Below are 19,476 nucleotides of genomic sequence, written 5' to 3'. Positions count from 1 at the left end.
TTTCCCCTTACGTATATGCATTCCATCAACACACCACGTGTACAATAGCGCTGCGAGCGTGATGGGTTTCTCTGTGTAGTACAGGAGGGTAAGTGCGGGCAGCGGAGCGAAAGAACTGCGGTCTCCCGACGTTCAAAACACGATTTGAACGTGCAGTGTTAACTGTTCTTGACTAATTTCCGTGAATTAATGTAACGCTTTAAACAGAATCAAAGAATAAACTTTAGCAATTAATAATAGAAGCATATAAATGTATGTAACTCATTCTCTCAATCAGTTATCTCTGCACTTCTTTCTGTTTCAATTTCTAATAAAAATAAGCTAATGGAACAAACAATACTACAGCTTTCCGAGGTCGTACGGAAGGAAATGGGAGGTTTACAAATCTTCCCCAGAGTCTCTTTAAGTTAACGCAGAATTAAATTGCATTTCAATTTATTTCAGTCTTTATTTAATAGGTTTAATCTCCGATTTTTCTTTCGGGTACGGTTTTCCTGCCTAAATTGAATAATTGTAAGAAAAGCGAATTGCTTATGAAATCACACTGTACTTGGTAACATTTTAAATACGTTATCCTGTGATTGTTGAACAAACATTGAACCACCCTTAAAACTGTCATATAGGGTGCCCATAAAATTTTCGGCTCAAAACAGGACAGAATCCGCTTTGTTTAAATCATGAGAAATGAGAAACAGGTCAAAGAGTACATTAGTTCCTGCTTATCTTAGCAATATCTAACACATTTATATTGTAATATAACGTAATACATATAAGCTATAAAATATAAACAGCATTTAACTTACAATATAATAGGACATGATGCTGCTATATGTAGGGAATTTCAGTTCAATTCTTGCTTCTTTGTTATTATTAACACCTTTACAGGGAGTAAAGGTACTGGGTTTGTTATTTACTTCTTTCACTTGCATAAAACGGGACAAATACTACTTTTTCCATCTACTGACGGGACGTACGGCCGCCCTATTTGTAACACTGCTACAATGGTTAAGATCTTACCTGCAACATTCTGAGAACTTGAAAATTTTGGAACCTATTTTCCTATTTCAACATTCTTCTTTAACGTATGCGAAATAGAAATAGACGAATATTGTTATTTGCATTAACATACGTTCAACTATAATACTTCTGAACACACTGTTTTTCTTTTCTTCTCTTTACTGTACACTTCAACCTAATGCAATATCTCTCAAACACATTTCTCTCAACTATAGAAGATGTATGGCGTAAAACACTGATATCTACTACTGTATGTGGTCGATTGAAGATGTTTCGGTAATCCAGGAAAGACTTCTTTGTCCAACCTAGTGCTGATATTCCTTTTTGTCATAGGCTGAAAGAGCACATCGTGTGGGTCATGGCGCCTATTTCTATGAACTACCGATGAGGATATGCCGCTGAACTATAACGGCAAATGTTGTTAAAGAAGTTGATATATCTAACTGACAAGATTCTGCATAGTTATTAGAATTAGGGATGTTGTAAAAGTTCGATCCTTATATATTATACTACTAACTACTCCGGAATTCTCGTTCTATTCGATTCCACTAATAGAGAAGATTTAGGATTTAGATTTCTGGGTATTCGGCATCTAAGACCATTTAGCCTGTCACGATTTGAGGGATGACGTCCCTCGGCGAGCACACAATCCGGGGAAAGGGAAGAAAGAAAGGATAGGGGAGGGAAGGAAGGAAGCGGCCTGGGCCCTATAAGTTAGGTATCACCCCAGCATTTGCCTGGTGTGAATGGGGAAAACCCACAAAAACCTCATTCAGGGTGGCTGGCCTGAAAAAAAGTGTTATACTTTTTCGACCGAGTGACCCCACCGGGAATCGAACCCGAGACCGCTCGCACCAAAGGCGAGAGCACTAACAGATAAGAAAAGAGACAGAAACTTCCTACATTAAAGCCTTGCATTTAAAATAGAAACATAAGGGTATTTTACTAGGAAGATATGTAGTTTGTAATTTGTGAAAGCAGTACTTGCTCTTACCTATTGGATTGTACTTGTCTATCAGTGAGTTCACAGCACAACTTTCCCCGAAGTAATTGATTACAGACTTTACATGATTGTTGCAATCGATGATCTCCATGCCTCCCTCTTTCATCAACTGGAAGACAAAACAATGTATTTATTTTACATACTTAAAACAGATCTTATGGACACATAATGACTCCATACTACTACATCTATCTTTTGATTATTATCAGACATAACACATATACTTACAGAAATAAGATTATATGAATTATAATATTGGGCATGTGGCCATATTGATGTCACGGCAGTAATGAATGCGAAAAAACACTCATATCTTCTCCAAAAGTTTTAGAGGAATCACTAATTTCTGTGTGTGTGTTTTCTTTCGGAGCAACTGACGGTTTTGGTGTATTCCTATATTCAGTATCCTTTACAGAGACGCAGGATACGGAATATAGGAATACACCTAAGGAGAAATCAGGAGCTGTGAGATTTGACGATTTTGTATGCCAGCTAATGTCCCCGTTTCGAATCATCACAAAACGGCCGAAGAAATATTGCCGATAATGACCACCAGTCATACTGACAGGTACTCCTTCGATTTTAAAAAACAAATGACCAAATAAACGATTAGCTACAATTCCACACCACAGCACATGTAGATTATTGAGAAGATATTTCATGGATTTGTTATGGATGTCAACCTGTCCAAATGTTCTTTATTTACATACTCACCAAGACAGAAACGGGTGTCATCACTCATTGATGATCTATGACAATCTATTTTGGAGAATGTTATGGACAGAGTGGTTTCTCAAATTCGTTACTGTCAAGACATAAATGGTTGTCGTAGGCAATTCTATTTTTCACACATAATCTGCCACCTATAGGCCGCTCACATCTATGAAGTCCGCACTTCAAAATGAGTATAAGATAAGGAATTGCGAGTGAATTAATTTTAGACTTCATGTATAAGGGTAACAAATACGAAGCTTTTAATTGTAATAAGTTTGTAGATACGTCTATGAAGAAAAGCTTATTTTAACACTGCTTCGAAATGATGAATTTCACTTGGAGGAGCAACGTGCAATGATAAAGATTTTGTTCGTATGTGATGAAAAAGTTGTCGATATTCATCGCCAGTTAAGGGTGTTTGTGGATACAGTGCCTCTGGTAACAATACTGAACTGAAATGGGTGCGTGAATTTACTTCTGTGAGGAAATCAACTAAAGACCTATAAAGATCTGGATACCCAATTTGTGCAATTATCGCAGAAAATAACGCTTGAGGCTCTGATCATAGAAGACAGAAGAGCTGTTGAGGATATTACGGAGGGGCTTAAAAAATGAGTCAAACACGAGGTTCCCCCGCCCCCACTTTGGGGGCGGTACGTGACGTTTGGGCGCCGCCGTTTAGGCGCGGACGTTTGGGCCCCGCCGGTTGGACACTGGACGTTTGGGCGCGAAGCCATTTGGGCGCCAGACGTTTGGGCGCGAGTTAAATTAAAAAGTCATTATGTTAGGCGTTGAATACTAAGTTCGAATCAGGATATCAGAAGGTGTCTACTGTAGTGGAAGTCCTTGAATTATACTGGATTTTGTTTTACATACTAGAAATACTGGAATTTCAAAATTCTAAAAACTGAATTAACAATTAAATTTTGTAAATTTAAGTTTCAACCAAAGTTAACTATGCTTTTTATTTGATAACTTTTCAAGCCAAAGGTAAGTAGACCAGACTAGATATGATTGACTGCATTACGTACATAGTGAGCCTACTCCATTAAAAAAACTTAAAGCAGGCCTACTACTGTAGTTATGCAATAAGTATGGATGTCAAACACACTTTTAGTGGCTAAATGATCAATATATGTACACTCAACTATTATGTTTCACTTTGAAATCGTTCTTTTTTTTCTTTCGCCACTTTCTTTAGTGCAGATTAAATGCTTACAATGGGACGAAAAAAAAAGTGTGTTAAGTTTTGATTTTTATATTGGAATGTTAATAAAAAAAAGTGATACCAGAAATACAGCATACTACAGTTCCTAAATTCAATGTCTTAGACCCCCTGTATTAACAGCTTTCCCTCAAATCGATTAGGATTTAGGATTTTTAGATTTCTGGGCTCTCGGCATGTAAGGCCATTTAGCCCGTCACGTTTGAGGGGGCACACTATCCGGGGAAAGGAAAGGAAGAAAAGATTGGGGAAGGAAGGAAGCGGCCTGGACCTATAAATTAGGTACCACCCCGGCATTTGCCTGGTGTGAATGAGGAAAACCTCATTCAGGGTGGCCGGCCTGAAAGAGCGTGTTACACTTTTTCGACCGAATGCCCCTACCGGGAATCGAACCCGGGACCGCTCACACAGAAGGCGAGAGCATTAGCGACAACGCTACGCGGGGCCACTTCTCTCAACTCGAGTGCGCGGAAATCTTTTATTGGTAGTTCTTTATTGGACTTAAGGAAGAGAAGAGTTTGGCAAACGTAATACGAAAGAAAGCAAATTTTAATATTCATAAGTATGTAATTATTAACTTTTTTAAAAAAATACAAAAATTAAATCAATATGTTTTAATTAACATTAAGAAAATTATTAACAGTTCGTCTGATTCCTTCATTTTCTAGCTTTCTTATATAATACAAAAATTAGATCAACATTAGGTCAGAAGTAAGCGAAAAATCAATCCATGACGAGGTTAGGCAACAAATGCCACAAACGCATTAAACTATTTAATTTAGATGAATAAATAAGATAGAAAATAGATAAATGAGGTTAGATAAAGATAGAAGTGTAGGAAATGTATATATCTTGATTCGCGCTTAGTTTTCAGTGCCTAGCTTACTTAATATTTCGTGAATTGTGATTTTTACTATGTACCTCGCGCCCAAACGTCTGGCGCCTAACCGGCTTCGCGCCCAAACGTCCGGCGCCCAAACGGCAGCGCCGAAACGTCCGCGCCCAAATGGCGGCGCCCAAACGTCCTGTCCCGCTTTGGGGGAAGGGGTGTACGTGAAATTTTTAAATGGAAACATAGGTCGAGTGATGCCTTGTTCGAAAGAGCTTGGAAAATTGAACAATTTTTGATATGAGGCACCGTTTTCAAAATGGCCAAAAATGGTCCTGTATCAGATAAAATTTCCAGTACTTATAAATCAGAAACGGCTGAGTAGAAAAAGATGAAACAAAAAATGAAAAAGGAAAAAGCCATAGGCAACGTGGAATGGTATTGTTGCGGTGTCCCCAGGGCCCCCGTCACGATGGATGAACTATTCGTTATTTTTATCAATCTACAGTCAAAGAGGCAATTCATATAATGGAGACACTCCTTTTTAACTCCATCCAAGATCCTTTTGAATGAGAACGTTCTTCATGCCATCTTTCGGAATAAAAGGTGACTAATTCTACGTGATCCAGTGTCAAAGGATTAAAGTATCACTGGAAACCACAATTTCACCTTTGGGTTATCCAATTGTTTCCTACAGATGCAGCAACAATGACTAAGTCTCTTACAGTCAGATTTTGCTTCCTAGTTAAATAAAGCAGTACCACTCGACACGGAATCGTTAAAACTTTTAACACAGTAAGAATATCGAAGTGGTTCTTCACCCAATTTTGTACACAGTGACCTCTAAATGTTTCCAAAACTGAAAGGCAGAAGGGAACTGCGTCCAGAAGTGTCATTTTCGAATGTCTGAAAGAAGTTCTATACAAATATTTTTAACACTAAGAAAACTGTCAATCGAAAAATTAAAACTATAAAAAATACACGAAAACACACGTAATTTTTCATACTCATCTAGTACGAAAATATCTGTTACAAGTTCTCGTATAAAGCAGCTGTTGCAGCATATAAGAAGTTGTTCTGATTATTAAGTATTCTGGCCTTCGGCAGGTCCTGGGACTAATGAGTTTTTTTTTTGTTTTTTTTTTTATTTATTTTATTTTTATTTATTTATTTAGATTTGGGCCTGGAAATGTTTCTTTCACTTTTGTCGATCTTCAGCTTCCTCTTTCAACTACCAATATTTTCTCCTATCTTTCAAATCATCGATCAGCTGTGTTCTTCTTCCTATTCCTCGCTTCCCTTCCATCTTTCCTTCTATGGCGGTGTGAAAACGACAATTTCTTCGCAAGATGTGTCTAATCCAAGTGGCCTTTTTACGAAGGATGGTGGCTAGAAGTGTCGTCTTCTCTCTTATTCGTTTTAAAACATCTTCGTTTGTTGCTTTCTTTGTCCATTTTATCTTCTTCATCTTCCTCCAACACCACATTTCGAAGTTAGTTCTTCTCTAACTTCCGTAATGTCCAAGTCTCTGAACTATACAGTCCAATGCTCCATATATAGCATTTGACCAACTTCTTCTTAAGTCCAATATTGAGCCTGCTAGTTAAGGGTAATCTTTTTTGATGAATGCTTCTTTAGCTATGGCAATTCTTGACCTGATCTCTTTGGTGCAGTAAGTGTCTCTCGTCAAAATACTTCCCAGATGCTTGAAATTATCGACCTCTTCAAGTTCTCTTTGTTCTACTCTGATCCGTAAGGGTGTGTTTCCACGGGATATTCTCATGACTTTCGACTTTTCGATGTTAATTTCCATTCCATACAGCTTTTCAGTGTCAACTATTTTATCAATCACCTCCTGTAGTCCTCCTTCGGTTTTAGACGTGATAACCGTATCATCTGCATACCTGATCTTGTTAATGATCTGCCCTCCAATCTTGAAGTCTCCGATTCCCATTACTGCTACCTTCATTAATCATTCACTGTAAATGTTGAATAATTAGGGCGACAAACTACATCCTTGTCTGACTCCTTTTCTAATCTTCACACTATTGGTTTCTCCTTCATTCAAGCGCAACTTCACTCGTTGTTCCTATGTACAGGTTCTGAATGAGTCGTCGATCTCTCCAGTTGACTCCGATTTCTTTAAGCATTTTCAGAAGTCTCGTCCTATTTATTCGGTCGAAACCTTTTCGTCAGTCGATGAAGCACAAACACGACTCTTTCTTGACTTCAAGAATTCTTTCTGATATAATTCTCATCAATCCAATAGCATCTCTGGTGCCTTTTCCTTTCCGGAATCCAAACTAATCTTGTTCTAAAATCTCTTCTCTCTTACTTTCCAGTTGCCTGTTCAGAATGCGTGCAATGATCTCTCCAGTGTGGGAAATAAGGCTAATGGTTCTGATGGGTCTGTGATCGCTGCACCTCTTTGCTTGCTTTTTCTTGGATAATGCAATCATTGTGACATCAAGGAAATCCTTTGGCCATTCTCCACTCAGGTAGATCTTGTTAATAAGTGAAGTCAGTACTTTCATTGCGTTGTCTCCCAATCCCTTGAGCAAATCTACTGGTATGTTGTCGACTCCAGTGGCCTTTCTCCTTCACATGTCTTTGATTACTTGTAGTATTTCACTTTTCAATATACTGGGTCCTTTTTCATCATCACCCACCTCTTCCTTTGCTTCGATCGCAATATCTTTGGAGCGGTTTTTCTGTCATACAGATCTTTTATGTTTTCTTCTCAAATTCTAAGGATTCCTTGATGGTCAGTGACCACATGACCTTGTTGATCTTAGATTCTAAACGTTCGTATACTTTTGTTATTCTTGTGCTTTCTGGTACATCAGATCATATCTGCCGCGCCGCTGAAGGTCCATTATTTCTTCACATATCTGCTCCATGTGCATTTCTTTGGCTTTGTCCATTTCTCTTCTCAATTCATTATTCAGATTTCTGTATTCATTGATGTCCGAGTTTTTGTTTTGTTTTGCCCTTCTGCGTTCCTCGATCTTCTTAAGCATCGCTTCAGTTATCCATGGTTTTCTCGGTGCTCCTCCCATTCTGCCAATGTTATTGTGGAGTGTGTCAAGTAAAATCTGTTTAACTTTTCCCCATCTATTCTCTATATTGTCAACCACATCGCCAATTGCACAGAATTTTTCTTCAATCTCTTCTTTCACATTATTGTCGATATTTCTTAGTCGCTTTAAGTTCCATTTTCGATTTCTCCTCCCATTTTAATTGATCGACTTAAACCAGGTTTGCACTTCCGCCACCAGGAGATTATGATCCGAATGAATGTTCCTCCTCGCAGTGTCTTCACGTCTCGTACACTATTCCTGAAACGCTGCTTCACAAGAATATAATCGACTTGGCAGCGTTTCTTATCTCCTGGACTTTTCCACGTCTACAGCTTGGTTTTTCTTTTCTTAAACCACGTGTTCCATTACCACCAAATCATGTTACCTACAGAAATCGATACGCATTTGACCTCGCTCGTTTCTTCTACCTAGTCCAAATGGTCCCACCACCTTATTCGCAGCTCCTTCTCCTACTACGCCGTTGAAGTCTCCCATTACTATGGCGTTGATCTTACCTCTTCCTTCCTGATGCAATATGTCACTGATCTGATCATATATTACTTCTACTTCATTATCATCATGGTCGGTTGTTGGCATATACACTTGTATTATCACAATATCTACTGGTTTTGCATGTAGCTTTATAACATCAAGCGATCACTGCAGCATTCCACCTTGGTTACACTTCTTGCTACTTTATTCTTCATTGCTATTGCGACACCATTCTCGGCCTTATCGCCACCCGAATAGTATATCCTGTAATTTCCCGATACTATCTCATCTTTCCCTGGCCATCTCACTTCACTCAAGCCCACTATGTCCACTTTACATTTGTCCATTTTCACTTTTAAATTTACAAAATAAATATGTACCCTACTTTTGAAACAAGCTAGTTTTCGTATTTTGAAAAAATACTGTATTAGTGCGAATATAGGCCTCACATTTTCCCCTACATTTTGGCTTGAAAAATCATGTTGCCGCCTATAATCGAGATCTTCCCCCTCAGATCATGAATCGTTAATTTCAAAATGACACGTACACGTATTATTTTGCAGCCTTTAATTTCAATCATTTTAGTTGTAACGGCATATCCACATTTCCTGTTTTAAACTACAAAATCAAGCAAACCTCTCTCCACATTTCGATACATGCACAAATAAATAAGCACATATTTTAGTCCTATAATGCATGAATTATTGTTAATTCTGCCCTAACAAGCTAGCTATATATTACAACGTGCGTTCTGTAAACTTACCGTATGTACAGGTATCACCCATCCTGCTTGTGTACCCACTCCAGCAAAGCAACCCTTCTTTCCTCGCAAATCCCGAAGGCTCTGCACATCAGGTAGAGTTCCACGCTTGATTACAGCAACAGCGTAATAGTCACTTTGATTACCTAATTGAATAATTTATCCAAATGACAAAATCATATATCTTATCTTCTATTCGTACATCAATACTAAAGTAAAAAATTTCACTATTACGCATAATTGTGATTTTTAAAATTCCAAATAAGATATGCTGAGAAAAAGACTACACAAGTAAGAAAAACGATAAGTGAATAGATAAATACGGAAACAAATAAAACTTTGAGTGATACGTCATGCACACACACATAAGGAGCAAGAAACGTAAGAACATTATAATTCAAGGTAAGAACAGAAAGAGGTGTTCCTAACTAGTATATAAATCAAACTTTTAATTTTACGTTTATGAATTTACTGACGATCAACCTCTCCCTTCTAATTATGTAACTGCTATTCTTCGGATATCATATTTCTGTAAACTAAGTTTCTATTTGGCATTATTCACTTAGTTATTTAGGAAGATAACAAACTTCTATTTCTCGTAAACTTAAGCACAGGAAATTATATGCAGGAAGAGTCAATTTGAGTGTTACAAAAGCCAATATCCCGCGAACAATGCATCAAATAAGAAAAATATGAAGTCAATGTACAATACAGAGGGACCTACAAAATGGGTCAAACTGAGGTTCCACCGCCTCCATTTTGGGGGAGGGGGTGAATGTGGAATTTTCAAATGGCAACATAGGTCTAGCGATACGTTGTTTGATAGATCGTGGAAAACTAAACAGCTTAGTACAACATTTGTTTTGATTTCGGGCAAGCCTGTTTTAAAATTGTATCAGTCCACTTATGTTGTCATTTGAAAATTCTACGTACACCTCTCTCCCTAAAATGGGGACAGGGGAAACCTCGTGTTGGACCCATTTTGTAGTCCCCTCTGTATTGTACATTGACTCGCTATGTTTTTCTTATTTGATCCATAGTTCGAGGGATATAGGCTTGTAACATTCAACTTGACTCACCCTATGATAGTCCCTCTTTGTCCAGAGCGCGTGCCTTGGTGTACGAGGTCCCGGGCGATTCCTGGTCCGAGATCATCGAACGTACTATAGTGGTGAGAGTTCTGCTCTACAGGTTGTCCTATATGTCGTTGCTATAACTACAAACCAATCAATTATAAGTAATATGGGGCTCTAAAAATCAAGCTGAAATTTCTAGTCTAAAATTTGATTTTCAGAACGCCAAATATATATATATATATATATATATATATATATATATGATGTTCGAAAAATATATGCTGTGTATACTGTATACACGAAGGCCGTTTTTCTTGTCTTCCGTTAAGCTAGAGGAGAATCATGCGTGATGACGAGATGGATATAAGACAAGGCTGTTCATTGGACGCTGCCCCCCTTTCCACCCGGTAGACTTTCGAACACTGTCACAATTCATTGTCGAATGAGTAAGGATTACGGCGGGAATTTTATAAGTAATGACAGTGTGCACTATTGCTCCAGAAAGTTTAAACTTACCATGTAGAGGTCAAAGGTGGAAAACTGCAGATGATCTTGTTGAATGCGAGAATAATGTGGTTCGTGCAAGGAGCAGATTAACTACTGAGTTCAACGGAATTTTGAGAACGCCTGGAGAAATTAAATTATATTTGGCGGGAACTTCGATTGCACTCGATATTTAAAGACTGCTACTCCATACCGATTGAACGGTGAAGTCTATATGTATATCTAGACCTCGGGTGTAGAAGGTGATAACCCACATTTCAGAAAATTTTAGTTATGTGAATGAACTACAGGTTGTCACCTTATAAGTGCGTAAAATTCGCCAGAGTACCATGTCACCGTGCCCATCCATGATCTCTATATATGAAAATCAAAAAGGTTTCGCCTTGTTCTACACCTGAGGTGTATATATATATATATATAGGGTGTTTCAAAACACCGATAACGTTTAGGAGATGATTCCTGACGCCAAGATAAGACGAAAAGTATAGACCAGCCCGGGTGCACAAATGCTTCCTTTCGGAGTTATAGGCAGCCGAAAACATGAAAAAATGAACTTTAAAGGTCCATAGCTCGAAATCTATGTGACCTACCGTAGTCGGGTCAAGACTTTATTTAGGACCTAGTATGTGCCCTATCCAAATATCCATGTTTCAGAATCCTGCGGTACTTCCATAACCATTTTTGTAGAGGTAGTTGGTGAGTACTTCAAATTACGCCCCTGTAGCCAAACTACCTCTACAAAAATTATTGCGTGGGTACCATAGAATTATATATATATATAGTATCGGATCCAGAATTTTCTAAAGGGGGTGCACCAATCACTACCAAAACAAAAAATGTGAGTGAAACTCTTCAAAATGACATGCGACAATATTCTTTACCTCTGACAACGCTGACACATAAGGCGGGGGAAGGGGAGAGAGTATTTTAAAGAGAGTCGCAAGTGATATACAAGAAAAAAAAATGTTCTTTTCTTCTCCTGGATTCTGTTTCCTTCCCTACTTGACAAATGTTATATTGTTTTGCTTGATGAATCCATTTCCTTCAACCTTCACCAAAATCGAGTTAAACTATTGCTTTTAGCAAAGCTCTGCTTTTTCTTAAGCTCTAAACGAAAAAAAAAAAAAAAAAAAAAAAAAACGCCAGAAAATTTCGGAAAGTGTTGCTATTTTCACTGCTTGTTTCTCATTTTAGATAGTGTATATTTACAACGAAGGGGGGTGCACGTACACACCCTTAAATCCGGCCATATATATATATATATATATATATATATAGGGATGGGTAACCTCCAGTAAACAGTTCTATCTTGTCCCCGTTTCATTATCTCATATGGTTCTACTGTGGTGGTCCGTGTTTTAATCCCCTATTGCAAAGTTATGTACACAACAATAACATTGTGTACAGAAAATTGCTGCCTCGCGCTTATCCCGCTACAATACTAATACAGAATGAACTGCACTTAAAAAGGAATCTTCAGCTTCATTTCAATAATATGAATATGCATAACTTACGTAATTATCTAGAAACATATAACCTACCATCATAAACCTCCTGCATAATGGGTACAAGACTGTGGTAACGACCACCAATGAAAACTTCTCCTGGGTCCAATGTTGTCAAGTGAACTTTTCCATCATCCAACTGAGTCATACATTCGTCTTTGCTGAAAGCCTGAAAAATAATTTTAAAAAATACAGGGACGTAAATAAAATCAAAACGTACTAACCATCTTCTTTTGTATCCTGTTATGAATTCACTATTTTATTTATTTTATAAATTCAAATGTAAACGTCAAATTTTCGCTAACCGCAGATAACATTGTCAAGGCATAGGCAAGAATAAGGAATTTAGTGGGAATATGATGGATGTGAATTAATGATACAGACTATTGCTATATACAACGTCTTGAGGCTTCCATGCAGTTTTCATGGTCGCACAAATCTTTTTTTTTTTTTTTTTTTTTGGAGGGGGGGGGGGTGATAATAACGGTGAAGCTGTTAACGATGGTATTCCAACTTTCTGATTTTTTTTTTCTTTCTTTTGTAATCTGTTTGAAACCGAATGAAATCGGAAAGCATAACTTTTAACACAGCACTATTGCCCTCAAAGAACATAGAAAAAAACTTAACAAGATACAAAAGTCCCGCATGTGACTTGTGAAATTTCATATACGTTTAAACACAAACACTAGACCGCAAGAACATATTTGTGACGCCAAATACAACAATGCTTTAACAACAGGTTCTTCAAAATACCTGGGATACAAAACACAACACTGATAAAGTGAAAGTAACCAATAACTTTTCATCGTCCATAGAAAGACACATATACGAGGCATTTTAATTCGAAGAAAAGAAGTAGAATTTAAACTCGACTGTGACCAAATTTGATAAGAAATAGTGTCGCCGTTGTCACCAGTCATAAAATAAGAATCACAATCAATGAGAATTTGCATACCATGAAAGCCCACATTGGACATCCTAAGATATGATTACAAGCGTTGATAGTGAATATTATTACCTATATAATTCCCATTAAACCCACTTCTTCTTGTAAAAGTTTTAAATTACTCACTTAGTGACGTTGTTCAGTCATTTTTTATTTCTTCAATATTTGTAGTGTAATACTCGGACACTCACTCTCAGTGGTATACAATGGTTTAAGTCTTTTTTCCACAACACGATCATCTTTTGTGTTTCAACAGTGGTAACATAAGTACGAATATTGCGTCAATTTTATCAATAATTACAATTGATCATGGTCACCTGTCTTTCCCAATATATAATAGATTGCTCTTAATAATTTACTATATATAAATAATGTATATATGCATGTCCCAATTATAGTGAACTAACCATTTTACTAATACTCTATTTTCTTATTTAAGTCTTCCATCCGTTGGACTCTTCTTAATTAGAACGTAATCCTAATCACTCGTCAGACAATTAATTTACATCGCAGTATGCACATTGCAGCCAGTTCAAACTATCGTTGTATTTTTAAAAACTATATATATATATATATATATATATATATATATTTGTAACCACATCTAAACCGCTTCGAATTCTACACATTAAAATTTGGAATTTGCATATGGTTACAAAAAAATATGACACTAGTTTGAACACACCATGCACACTACAATTTAAATTAACTATCTAGAGAGTAATTAGGACTACGTTCTGATTAAAAAGAACCCAACGGATGGAAAAACCTAAAACAAAGACAAAAATGGTATTAGTAGCACACTATAGTTGGGACTACGTACATACAGGGTTATTCAAAGCGAAAGAGCAGATTTAAAATATTTACTTCTAATGAACGAGAATAGACAGAGGCATACGATACCTCACTGGATTGAGTTTTTTTTTTTTTTTTTTTTTTTTTTTTTTTTTTTTTTTTTTTTTTTTTTGTTATGTATTCAACATGAGCACTATTTATGCGACAAACGTCGAATCCGCAGTCAATTTACTGCCATACACAAATTAACTGTTCCTTATTACTGAACTCACTCCTGTAACAATTCGATCTTGCAGATCTTGAAGAGTAGCAAACATAGATGGCACACATACGCTGTCTTTTACATACTTCCATAAATAAAAACCGCAAGAGGTTGACCTTGGAGGTCACTTAAGATGAACAAGATCATGTTGCCCACTTCTTCCAATCTATCATTCAGATATTGCTGTACCTCGTGGTAAAAGTGAGGTGGTGGAGCGCAGTGTTGCATGAAGATAAAATCATCACGATCTTTATGAATTTGTGGACACAACAGTCTTGAAGCATATGTAATTCCAGTCAGCTTCATAAAAAAAAAAAAAAACTTTGCTGACGGAAATGGAGCATTCATCTTTGGAGTCTCTTTCATGTTCGATGACTACGTCTGGATTTTCAGTCCCCCAAATGCTGAAATTGTGGCGATTCACTTTACTAGATGTATGAAATGCTGATTCATCGAGAAAAAAAAAAGAAAAAAAAAACTTTCAGAAAAAGTGTCATTTTCCAAATCTTGCGAAAGCTATACTGAAAAGTTCTAATCTTTTTTCATGAACGCCAGGATGAAATGTCTGGAATAAATTTAATAAAACCCAACTTTGGCTCATAAAATCCAATTTTACCGAACGAAACAAACTGAACTATTTTAATTTTTTAAACTTCCTGCGCTTGTCACAACCCTGATAAGAGTGATTTAAACATTGCTGCGACAACTTATTTACTTATTAATCTGATCATTCTCATTATTCTAATATTTATTTGAACTCTATCTTCATTAGCCTATAAGACATACAATTTGGAAGTAATACTTAACATGCCATTTTATTTCAATTTTGTAATCTTATGCAGTAATAAGTCATTAAAATTAGTCAACATTTAACGACTCCCACACCATACTATGAAATTATGGCTAATAATTCAACATAATACACACAAACAATGTTAATGAAACTAAAAGAATCTCTACAAGAGACAAAGCAACTACCTGGTAACATTTTAATCTCATAGCTTCGGAGCCAAAGAAAATGATATCACTATCCACAGCACGAGAAAATCTCTCGCACTTTTGTTGTTCCTCTTTGCTCATTGTACACCAGACAACCACATTTTCATCTTGCATTTCAAGTTGACCTACAAAGAAAGGTAGATCAGAAAGTATTAACAATCATTAAAGTACGAAACAGTCTCAACCAAATGTTAGCAACGAAAATGCCAACTACTGTAATTTCTCTAAAAATTAGCAGGACAATTATAAGAAGAAAATCATCCAATATTAATAGTATTAATTACTTAGATCAAAATCGTTATTGGGACAATTCAGGATCGGTAGCTCGATTGCACAGTGTCGATGTAACCCTCTTAAGGTTGTCATGTATAAATAAGCAGTTTGATCTAGGTGTTGATCAGTCAGGATTTCTTCTTTAGTATAAACAATTAACATACAAGGTGTTCGGGTAAACTCGTGCCAAACTTGGAGAAATGACAGATGATGCCAAATGGAAACATTTCACTTATACTATGGAGTGCTGAAAAGTCTTGAACTTTATCGTTTGCTATCTTTCAAAATAAGTTCAATAGTATTGTTATTGTTTAGGATATTTATATAGATTATATGGCAAATTTCACAGCTCTAAAGTTTTTCGGCTCTTTCCTTAGGTCTCAAGTGAAGGAGGTATGCATTTCACGAAGAAAGAAAGAAAAAAAAAAGTGTCGTGCTGGATTACTAGTTGTTATCCTGGGTGAGACGCGAATAACTAGCATTCATAAAAAGTTACACTGCACTAAATACACTGCAGAGTTGAAAAAAAAAATCACTTTTTTTTATAAAAATTACTTTTGTTGATTTTTTATTTAAATCGATGTTTTGATTGAACTCACTTGTACTTGATTTTAAAAATATATATAAAATTTATATAATGATCTTTCTCTAATTGGAAAACTACGAAGGTTCAAGGTTTTATTTATTTATTCATTGTTTTTCAATTAAGTAATGTTAGAATAAAAGCAAAAACAGGGATTTCTCGATAGTAATATTTTCTACAAGGTGTTTCTCACATGTCAGCTACTCGGTAGCAATACAACATCTTTCACCCAACATGTAACAGCGTGCGTGGCCACATGATCTTGCTAATTCAACTCACAATGATTGGGCGGAAGAAAGATATTATGTGGTAATCTTAATTTTTCCTTTTAAGCATCTTAAACAGTAAACAACCGAAGTAAAATATGCAGTGATATGCTCCTTTCATAATCACTTTCTCATCATGATATCAGTATCTTTTGCCTTAAAATTGTAAAATTATTTAAGATAAACTTGCATAGTAGCATGAATTGCACATAAATGTAAATATTTGATTTCAAGTTCCCGACTCAATATGAGAAATATTATGGTAGTAAAGTGTGCTTGTAACCAAGAGTTTATATGTACATCAATCTCCCTAACATGAGAGGATTGTGAGATACTCTATTTTCGAAAGCGCTGGATTTTTTTTTTTTTCAAATGTTGAACTTGAAAAGCTCCTAAGACCCTTTATCTTTTAAATCCTCTCCTCGTTACGATAAGCATTTTAATCAAAAGTGATACGATAAAAATTTAGCTTGAGGTATGTGTTAACCATGTTCAAAACTGTTCAGCCCGTTATATATATTGTTATATGGAAGCTAATTATGTTCCTACAGAAATCCGTACATATATATATATATATATATATATATATATATATATATATATATATATATATATATATATATATATATATATACAGGCGCGGATCCAGGGGGGCTATAGTCCCTCCTTGACGCTCAGGTATGCACTTCATAAAATGGGCTTCAATACTGCTTTACACTGGATAAAGCGACAAACTATGGTTTAGCCCCTCCCCTTATCATATCCTGGATTCGCCACTATATATATATATATATATATATATATATATATATATATGGGTGGGGGGGTGGGGTGTCTTAAAGCTAAACCATCGGCATAGAAGTAGATGAGGAACATTCAAATTTAAAGTAATACATCTATAGGAGAAAATACCATACAGAGTTCAGTGAGTGGAGAAATAGAGCAACGGACAAACGTTGAAGTACCGGAAAACAAAATATATATATAGAATAACTACAGAAAAAGTGCTATCTACATTTATCTACAATCAAGCTAAATATTTCTTATTATTAAGTTAAATAAAATATTTAGAAAAAAAAATGTGTACACTGTATATGTAGAAGTTTCAATTACGATGAAAAAGACTATATGTATTACGGTATGTAAAATTCTAAACTAAAAACTGCGACGGATAAAATAAGTGAGTGCATATGAAAGATGACTATATCACATGCTATTTTCACCGGCAGCGTATTACTGCATAGAAGCTATATTTTATGTTTACAAGTGGAGCGTCACCATTATGAAACCATGACAAGTGCTATTGAAACTCGTACCATTGCACAAAACCCACCTCTTCAAACTACCTTCGCTTATAATACCCACCATCGCTCTGCCCTGACTTGGTCAGAGAACATTCGTGCTTTTAGTGGCTGCCTAGCACATGTTGGTTTGTGTTTTTTGCATTGTGCTTTTTATGACACAATGCCTATACGGAAGCCCTATTCATACGCAAATCGTAAAATAATTGAAATTTTTCAACAAATACTTCTGTTGCCTCCTTGAATTTTATCCATGCCAGGTGAGATATTTTCATGTCGCCCACCGCAAATCTTTCAGGAGGCAATGAGTAGGAAATTAGTGAAAGAATTATATATCTTCTTTCCAACATTTATTCCAAGTAGTGCGCCAAAAGTAAACCTGCATGAATATACATATTCCTTTGTGTGGCAACCTAGTACAAGAAAGAAGCACTTCTGAATTCGTTTTGTAACTTTCGATATCCCAGGAATATAGGACTGTAGTAAAGTGTTGTTTATATTGCTTGTTGGAAATATAAGACAGTAAAGATTCATTATTTTCGTAATTTTTGAATACTGTATAGTTTGCACTATTTAATAGTTGGAAGATACCAATTTTGCGCAGTAGTACAATACCGATGAATAAAAATATAATCAAAACAAAGAAACGTATGAAAATAAGAAATGTTTGTGATTAACACTTATGATCAAGTTAGGTTAGAGCAACCGTATGTTTATTTTACCTCCATCGCAAACGTCCATTACTAATGTACGAACTCAATATTTCCGCCATCCATTTCTACTCAATTTGCACTCTTGTAATCTGCCCCTTCCGCTTCAGTAAATGGTTACAAATAAAGACTTTTAATGACATTCAAAATTCATTTCAATATGTGTGCACTGACAGAAAGTATTTGCATTTACACTCTTATTACATCACGAAAAAAGTTTCACATCGCATTTTATAAATTCTCTATTTGGTAGAACTGTCTGCGCGAGTGAACCAAGTAATTCTTTGGTACGGTATATTAAAACAACAAAAAATAAATAGCAACAAAACCTTGAAACAGGTTCATATGCGTCTAATCCGGGGATACCATCTACGGAAGATTACCCCGTTCTTCTTAGTGTTTACATAAGCTAATGAAATCTTTCAACAAAGTACACTCCTCTTAATATTATTAAAACTTCTCAAATCTGTTCATAGGAACAAATGCACCACTATTCGAGAGAAATTTGCGCGATTTCAATGAATGGTTTACTATCTAATGTTATTTAATTTATAAATTCTATCGTAAGGGAAATGTTTATTTTAGAATAAAAATAATTAAATTCTTTCTAGTCTATTAGTTGTTTTCCCAATACAATAAGATGTCGAAAATTATTCTTCTAATATATTTAACAACTACAGTAGTTTTAATAGCCAAGACGTTGAACTTTAAAACAAACAAATATTTCTACAATGCTATGATACGTCACCTGCACAGGAAATTAGCTCATTTACAAATAACAGGAGATAAACTCCATACAATCGCTTTAAGCCAGTCATGTTCATAAATAATTCACTTAAAATCCAAAACTATAATATATAAATGTACACAACTACTCCCACAACTTTCCCCTACGACCGCCGCCCATTGCAGTGTGTATCAACAGCATAGCTGCCAACTAAGTAGTTGGTAATTATTGTGCATGATGGTCAAAAATATGTTATTTTCTAGGGTATTATGGTACGCTCCAAAAATCAAGCGTGATATACAGTAATTATTATTGCGTCCCCCATTTGTTTATTTGTCAATTGGAAAGCTACTTATTTCGAGCCCTATTATTATTATTATTATTATTATTATTATTCATAATAATAATA

General features: G+C 35.8%; 1 protein-coding gene across 1 annotated transcript in view; it reads right to left on the bottom strand.

Annotated features, from left to right (window-relative positions):
- The window catches only part of Tsf2 (transferrin 2), a 57,342-nt gene extending 38,067 nt beyond the window's left edge, over window positions 1-19,275 (bottom strand). The window contains exons 1-5 of the mRNA XM_081734801.1: window positions 19,089-19,275; window positions 15,187-15,332; window positions 12,242-12,374; window positions 9,124-9,266; window positions 2,012-2,129 (exon numbers count right to left, since the gene is read on the bottom strand). Coding sequence (XP_081590927.1) covers window positions 2,012-2,129; window positions 9,124-9,266; window positions 12,242-12,374; window positions 15,187-15,332; window positions 19,089-19,164 — 616 coding nt within the window. The 5' untranslated portion in view covers window positions 19,165-19,275. The remainder of the gene's footprint in view (window positions 1-2,011; window positions 2,130-9,123; window positions 9,267-12,241; window positions 12,375-15,186; window positions 15,333-19,088) is intronic.
- Between the last annotated feature and the right edge of the window lie 201 nt (window positions 19,276-19,476).

Source organism: Thermobia domestica, chromosome 12, assembly GCF_964235325.1.
Source record: "Thermobia domestica chromosome 12, izTheDome1.hap1.1, whole genome shotgun sequence".
NCBI classification, from domain to species: domain Eukaryota; kingdom Metazoa; phylum Arthropoda; class Insecta; order Zygentoma; family Lepismatidae; genus Thermobia; species Thermobia domestica.
Note: the sequence above shows the minus strand (reverse complement) of the source record. Positions and strands in the feature narration are given on the sequence as shown.